General features: G+C 38.1%; 1 protein-coding gene across 1 annotated transcript; it reads right to left on the minus strand.

Annotated features, from left to right (window-relative positions):
* Window positions 1–861: 861 nt before the first annotated feature.
* Window positions 862–2,463, minus strand: LOC134856305 (tubulin alpha-1D chain-like). Its single transcript, XM_063872662.1, has one exon. The coding sequence runs from the start codon at window positions 2,353–2,355 to the stop codon at window positions 997–999; it is 1,359 nt and encodes a 452-aa protein (XP_063728732.1). The 5' UTR covers window positions 2,356–2,463; the 3' UTR covers window positions 862–996.
* Between the last annotated feature and the right edge of the window lie 5,940 nt (window positions 2,464–8,403).

An 8,403-nucleotide genomic window follows, 5' to 3' on the forward strand; every position in this document is an offset into this window, starting at 1 on the left:
AAGCAATTTTGAAAATTTGCCCCAAAAATTTTTTTGTTTTTTTTTCAACCGCAAATCAAATTTTGTACGCAAACAAACATTTTCCGAAAATTCTTTCTGCTTGCAAAATTTAATTTTTTGTGTGCATAACGTAGTCCTGAAAACGATAATATTGGCTTTTTTTCACTTAAATTTTTTTTTCAAAAACGCTGAAAATTCCTATTTTTTTTGTATGGCGTGTTTATGTATGCCTTGATCAATGTCTGATAATTTGAAAATTCAAAAATTTAAAATAATCATCACTTAAAAATTTTGCCAAAAATGAAAAGTTTGTTACTTCTGTTATATCATTTGTGAAAGACATCAGGAAAGCAATTCAGGTCGTTTTTTATGCATAGAAAATGTAAGACCGTACAACCTTTGGTGCTTTGAGTAACCAAGGTCTTTGTCACTTGTGTTTGGTTGCAAACACAACCCAAAATTTTTCAGAAAATAAATTTACGAACAAAAAACAACTTTTTGATTTATGGAGAAAACACCTATCATACAATTTCCATTTATGGGAAAATGCTTATTATAGAATTTTCATACAATTTTCTGTACGTATGGAACTGTATGAAATTGTATGAAAAAAGATTTCTCATTTATGAGAATTGTATGACAAGCATTTTTGGTCAACCCGGGTAAACAGTGCGCAAAAATGCACAGTTTGGCCCCGTAATGAAAATGCCTTTAGAAAATTTTCAGGGTCGACGCCAAAAATAAATATCTCAAAATAGTACAAAGGGGGACCGTAAATCGGCCCCTGATGACTAGTATTTTGTCAACCCGGTGTTCCCAGCTCCGTTAGTCTCTTCTCTGCTCCTCTCGAAAAAAAAACAATTGCAGTGTAACTTTCATTAGTTTGCAAGGATTTTGACAAGCATCAAAATGTATCAGATTAATTTGATATATCAATGAGACAGCAGTTTCAATGGTAGTCAGTTTTTTCAGTGTTAGTTTTCAGCCAATGGGAATCTAGTATTCCTCTCCCTCCTCCTCTTCGCCTTCGCCTTCAACCGAGTCGACTCCGACCTCTTCGTAGTCCTTCTCCAGGGCAGCCAGATCCTCTCGGGCTTCGGAGAATTCTCCCTCCTCCATACCCTCTCCGACGTACCAATGGACGAAAGCTCTCTTGGCATACATCAAGTCGAACTTGTGGTCCAATCGAGCCCAGGCCTCGGCGATGGCGGTGGTGTTGCTCAACATGCAGACAGCTCTCTGCACCTTGGCCAAGTCACCTCCGGGAACGACAGTCGGAGGCTGGTAGTTGATTCCCACCTTGAATCCAGTGGGACACCAGTCGACGAACTGGATTGTCCTCTTGGTCTTGATGGTGGCGATAGAGGCGTTGACATCCTTAGGGACGACATCACCTCGGTACAACAGACAGCAAGCCATGTACTTTCCGTGTCTGGGATCGCACTTCACCATCTGGTTGGCGGGCTCAAAGCAAGCGTTGGTGATCTCGGCGACTGTCAACTGCTCGTGGTATGCCTTCTCTGCCGAGATAACCGGAGCATAGGTGGCCAAGGGGAAGTGGATTCTCGGGTATGGCACCAAGTTGGTCTGGAACTCAGTCAAGTCGACGTTCAAGGCACCGTCGAATCGGAGAGATGCGGTGATTGAGGAGACGATTTGACCGATAAGACGGTTCAAGTTGGTGTAGGTTGGTCGCTCAATGTCCAAGTTTCGTCGACAGATGTCATAGATGGCTTCATTGTCAACCATGAAAGCACAGTCGGAGTGCTCCAGGGTGGTATGGGTAGTCAAGATGGAGTTGTATGGCTCCACGACTGCCGTCGAGATCTGGGGAGCAGGGTACACAGCGAACTCCAGCTTGGATTTCTTTCCGTAGTCGACGGAGAGACGTTCCATCAACAGGGAAGTGAAACCAGATCCAGTACCACCACCGAAGGAGTGGAAGATCAGGAATCCCTGAAGTCCAGTGCACTGGTCCGCCAGTTTTCGGAGTCTGTCCAAGACGATGTCGATCATCTCCTTGCCGACTGTGTAGTGGCCTCTGGCGTAGTTGTTGGCGGCATCTTCCTTTCCGGTCATTAGCTGTTCCGGGTGGAACAGTTGTCGGTAGGTTCCAGTTCGGACCTCGTCGACTACGGTGGGTTCCAAGTCGACAAAGACGGCCCTGGGGACGTGCTTACCGGCTCCGGTCTCGCTGAAGAAGGTGTTAAAGGAGTCATCACCGCCTCCGATAGTCTTGTCACTGGGCATCTGGCCATCAGGCTGGATCCCGTGCTCCAGACAGTACAATTCCCAACAGGCGTTGCCGATCTGGACACCGGCCTGGCCAACATGGATGGAGATACATTCACGCATTTTGATTAGTTAGAGTTTAAAGGTTCCTTTTGTAGAAACTGGTAATTTTTTGACCAACTGAGTTGACGAAAGAATTCTGAATAAATAAAAACGGCCGTTCAGTTTTACTGATTAGCAAAACAATTAATTCTGGCGTGATTGTTGCTAGGCTGTATCGAAAACAGAAAACAAATTAAAACAAGAAAGTACCGAATAAAGCATGAATTTTAGTAACCAAAAGTATAAAAGACGTTTAAGATAAATTTTTGTTAAAACTTGTTATAGATTTTAACCGCATGGTGCCTTTTTATACGTTGGCTCTTGCTGGTTTATTCGGCATAACATGCATAGGTCATTTGATTTTTGTAATCAGTAAAACATGTATAAAACGCGCCACAGTGTTTTCAAAGTTCACAGTGACAAACTGAATGACAAAAAAACATGTTTTAATAGATATATTAAACTGAATTTTTGATCCTTTTTTAATGAGAGCATCGAACTTTCAATTTCAGAAATTTTCGTAAACATTTTTTGAACTAATTTACAAAAATTTGAAAATTTGTTTACGGTGGTTTTTTGAATTTTCCCAAGGCAACATAGAAAACTTCTGTTGCTTCCATTTTCTCAAATTTTGAGCCTTTTTTGGAAAACTTAAACCAAAAGTGGGTTTCATAATTACAATTACAAAATTTTAATAAAAAATTTAAGTCATAACATCCCGGGTCGAGTTGATAAATTTCGACCATCTCGACCCAGCCTTGATGTGTTTAAACTATGCTTGATCGATGAAAGAAAAACATTCTACCAAGTTCGGCCAAAAAAAAATTTCGACTTTGTTCGACAGAGAAGTATTTTCGACAGAAAAGTCCTTTCGACAGAAAATAAATTTGACCGAGATAAACATTTCGACAGTTCCACCAAAAAAAATTTTTTCAACAAAAAAAATTTGACCTGGGAGAAACATTTTGAGTCAGTTTTACCAAGGAAAAACAGTGCAACCGGGTTTCAGAAGTTTTTTACCCAAGTAAATTAGTAACTTATGCTTTTCGTAATTTTTCTGTCAATTTTTTACCAGATCGAAAGCATAAAATTACTGGAATGGGTAATGCGTCAAGCGAAAAGTAATTTCCTTAAATTTTAAAATAAAACTAAGAGTTTTGTGTTAACTTTGCATTAAAAGTGTTTAACTTACAAATAGTTCTGAAAATTTTGTATTATCCTCCGTGGGAGCCCTTACAGCTCAAATTTTTGAGAGGAAAATGTTGCAACTTTTGATTTGCAAAAAAACTACTCCCCTCGAGTGACTGTTTTCAAACTCAGGACTCTTATATGGAGGTTTTCCATTGAGCCGAAAAATTGTACCTGTTTTGTTAAGGTCTTGTAAAAACGTTCATACATGATTGGCCCTACTGTAGCTATCCAGTAAAATCAAGTCAAGGTTTTTGGGATATTGTTATCTCCTAATTTTGCTGTTGATTTGGTATCATCAGACAATTATATCTGTTTCCATAGCTAAAGTAGCAAATTGCTAGGCTCCGTAGACCTCTTTCAATTATTAACAGGTAAGTTTGTCCGAATAGTAAGATCGCAATGATAATCATTGCTACACAATTTTGTATAAAGTAGTGGTTTCGTGACAGAATATCACTTTTTATTTGAAAATGGACAAAGTGATCTTTTTCTTTGGAGGGGTTTCGAATTACGAAAAGATAAATTAAGGGCTGAATGGGCCAGTCGACCACTGACGGCATTATCGAATGTATGTTGTTCATATTTGGGCTCTAAAACAGCAAAAATTTCAGTTCGACGTCGACAGCGACAATAATGAACAGTTGGGTTAGAGTGTAAGTTTATCTAAAGCTGTTCTTTATTGCAGAAAGATCGAAACTTGGATTCTGAGTAGTCACTACGAAACAGAAAAAGCAACAAAAATCAAGTTCGAACAAATTTAGAAAAAATCAGTTGTCTCATTGCAACTTCTACGAGAACTAAAAGTTAAGAAAGTGTTTTCCAAGACTCTGGGAGGGTGGATACTCTTTGTAACCTTGTGCTTGAACCCTCATTGTCACTGTCAGTTGATATTAAGCTCTGAAGTTTAATGCTCTGCTAAGTTTGAGTTAGGTTAGGAGAACTGAGGGCTGATCGAGACAGGATGCATCAAAATAAAAGAACTGTTCAACAAACAGCTAACTTGACCTACCGGTTTTAATGCCTCAAGATCTTAACGGTAACCGTGTATTTTAGCTATTCCTAGATTTATTTTGGGGGTTATTCATTCAACTTATGCAAGTTTTTCGGTAGTTTGATGTCTTTCCCTATTTTGATGTCCCTGAACCACGATTAGATTGGTATTAACATTGACCTAGCCGCTTGTGCGGCTCGAAAGACAGTTATACATATTTTTCTAACTCTTGGTTGCATAAGTAAATCCAGACTAAAGAATTTTGCAACTTGGTCCAAGTTTCGGCAGCGGCTCCAGAAAAAAAAACAACGGTGGAATCCGACTTAAAGCTTTTCTAACACTCCAAAAGGAAACGACTATCATTTTCGGAGCCGAGCAACTCCAAAGGGGCGAAAAATCTAATGCCAATCATGTCGTTCCAACCGACATGATTGGCATTAGATATTACGCCCCTTTGGAGTTGCCCGGCTCCGAAAACAATGTGTGTAAATCAACAAAACAACAAATAACTACAAACCCAATAAGAAACGACAAAAAGAGAAGTTCTTAAAACGTCACAGTTGTATAGTTGAAAAAAGATCCAGAAATTGATTAGTTTTACTTCACCTCGAAATTATGGCATCAACTGCCTAGTAGTATTTAAAAAAAATTATGATTCAATGATAATAACCCTGCTTTTAGATCGTCTGAAGGAAGAACTTCTCCGAAAGGTCCTTGTTGTTTTAATTTGAACCCGAGTCGAGATTTTTCACCTAATTTGAAGCAAGATTGGAGCGGTTTGAGTGGTTTTTTTAGACGATTGCGCTCAAAATCTTGCTTCATAATGAGCGGTTTTTCCAAAAAAAAACCACCCAAACCGCTCAAATCGTGCTGGAAAACCACTCAAACCGTTCAAATCTTGAGCGGTTTTTGAGCGGGATCTCGACCCGGGCAATCTAATCGAGAGCTTGCGACCCATTAGAGAATTGATGGAAAAAACAAGTAAGGGTGGACGTTCTTGTTGGAGTGTGTGCGACAATAATCAGTCTACTGTAATGAAGAAAATTTGTCATTAAAAATTACAAAAAATCGAGGTTGCACATAAAAAAAGTTTGCAATGTGGGCCATAAAATCCTTTTTCAAATTTTTCATAAAAATCAGTGTTCAATTTGATCAACCCATGAAATGGTCATATTATACCTGGACAGCAAAAGTTCTAAACATTTTTCTGAAATTTATTGTCAAGGATATAGTTCAGCTTTTTTTGATCAGACTTGAGAAAAAAATGCAAGAAAAAACAAGAAACTCTCAATTAAAATTATTCGCAATTTCTCAATTAAAATTATTTTGTGTTAGAAGTTTCGTGAATGATGTTTCACTTCTCCGCGAAAGTCACAGATAACGAAGCAAATTAGTGAGAGTCTTTCAAATTTCTTTTGAGCTTGTTTCGGAGTACCTTTAGTTCCCTATTACCCTTAGAACGAGATTGCCCGCAGGAATCCTAAGCAGGTAAACAGAATCAAGCGCAAACAAGAAATTAGTTTCAGTGATGATCTTTTTTGAAAAATTCATGACATCAAAAAGACAAAAACAGAGATAGTCACCAACTTGACAAATGATTCCAAAAACTAAAAAAAGAGTCCTAAAATCTTTTTTTTTCTGCTGGCAGCACAGACATACGCAAAAATTTATTTAAATAGTTTTTCACTACAGATGATTCTCAATGACTAACTTGTCTCAATAGAAAATTCTCTGTCTACTTCGTTCTGTAATTTATGCAATGACATCTTGGATGCAAAGGAACAAAACACCTATTGTTTGGGACTTTCCCAATTTCTAGCTCAATTCAATTTGCTACCAAAATTGACCCAACACTCTTATAGGCTGCTGTTTTCAGTCTCATGTCGTTTGCGAATGATCTTAGTTCTGCCTCGCACTCAGGCAGACGTTCAAAAATGAGTTATATCTTTTCAGTTCATTGGACTTAGTGTGTGTTTTTAAATGTATTTGAGTACGACATACCTCGTATTTGTCATCGAAGAAAATAAATTTGCAATTTTTCTTTGGCGTAAGTCCTTCGGTAGTTTTGCCCGTTAAAATGTGAAAAGTTTTTGTCCGTTCTTCTGCTATGTTTCTATCCGAAACAAACAGAGAAAACAGTTAGGTTTCTCAAAAAGCTAGAGTCGAAAAAAGAGTCGAGCTAGCATTTTTGAATTAATCCCTGCTTGTGTGTTACTCTTGGGTACGAAATCTATCGTTTTCATTTTTGTGTTCTTTTCAACCATATGAAAACTTTTTTTGTTAGAGCCCGTAAGTTCAATATAATTTTTTGTAAGTTACTCATATTGGATATTCCATAATTCCTTGTACTCGCAAAAACCTCTTAGTCTACATTAGTTTCTACCCGTAACTTGAGCGTAATAAAAAGCGTACGATAAACATTAGTTCAAGAAAACGGTCGCTCGCCTCTTAATCTACAGTCGTTTGCCTCTTAAGCCTTTTATTCTATCTTAGTTTCCACCCCTAACTTGATCGTAATAAAAAGAGTACGACAAAATTTAGTTTTTAAAAATTCGTAAGGCTCAAGGTCCAGAGACATCATTTAACTAAACATGGAACTCATTAGCCTGTTACTTCCTGGCCATTGCCAAAATGACCCCCATTCTAGAAATCAATTAGAATGCCACCATAGCCATATTTTTGAATACTTAAGACACGCGAAAGCCGTTAAACAATGTCGGGAGTTTGCTGTTCATGCTGTTCATGCGAATTTTCCAGAAGAAAACAACTCCATAATAAAAACTTCTTGTATTTTGACCGAATGGCACTATGATTGAATACTTTTTTGAAAAGTCTCGTCGTGTGCTTTTTATGACCCACTGGGATGTGATGTGGATTTTTTTTTATCATCCTTGTGTTCTTATCTGCATGCTGAATGGAATCGTGTATGGCTGATGCCGTGACAATGTTTCTTGGATCTAATGCATATATGTGTATTATAGACCCGTAGCCTCATATTAGGTCAGTCTTTTTGGTTCATTTTCAACTCCGGTGAATTCAGTGCAGTTTTTAGTTTTCTCAATCTGGTTGACTAGATTCCCAATCATCTGACTTTCTTTATTCCTATCCACATTATCTTTTACTGTTCCATATCTAGAAAATTTCTAGAATTTTGACGGATAAAATGATGAAGTGGTATCCTTTTACCAGAACGACCTTTTAACGAAAAGTTATAACATTGACCTTTTACAAGACTTGATAAATATTTTGATTGACAGATGTATCGACGCCGTTTAGTCTGATTAAAGACAATGTTGTCTGCGTTTCTCAGCCAAGTTTTTTTATAACAGCTTCCTTTATGAATCAACCATTCTTTTAAATTTGTCTTATTTGAATTTTTGCCTTGTGGTCTGGTAAAAAGTCGGTCTGGTAAGAAATGTAACATTCGCCCGGAAGTACATACCAACGGAAAATAAAGCTAGGTTCTGAAACGACTGGCTAGCGTCTAAGCACAGCTTCACATGCTTTTAACCGTCTCTATCAAAGCCAGATCAATGTGTGGTCTAGGTCAACATCGGGTCGACAAAGTCATTTTTATTTAAGGCCTCGGCTAGATCGCGCAAATTAACTTGGTTATATGCAAAAATAGTGAGCTCATGGCCATCCGAGGTCACTGCTAAAAACAGGGCTACTACTTATTCATTATATTACGATTGCTTTTGTTCAGTTGAAAAAAATCATCGTTTCCAACGGAGATGGATCAACTCTTTTTCTCAACTCCTAGCTTCTCATACTCTGAAAATGAATTCAGTGTTAAATAAATTCAACTCAAGACATGCCAGGAAGCTGAAAGTTGTTGAAAATAAAGTTTCAGTCTCTTCCCGAGACTCCCGCGGACTTCCGAATCC

This window comes from Symsagittifera roscoffensis, unplaced genomic scaffold (assembly GCF_963678635.1).
Source record: "Symsagittifera roscoffensis unplaced genomic scaffold, txSymRosc1.1 SCAFFOLD_927, whole genome shotgun sequence".
NCBI lineage: Eukaryota > Metazoa > Xenacoelomorpha > Acoela > Convolutidae > Symsagittifera > Symsagittifera roscoffensis.

Coding starts and splice junctions, on each gene's coding strand:
- LOC134856305 (XM_063872662.1), bottom strand. CDS start 2,355: ATGCGTGAATGTATCTCCATCCATGTTGGCCAGGCCGGTGTCCAGATC.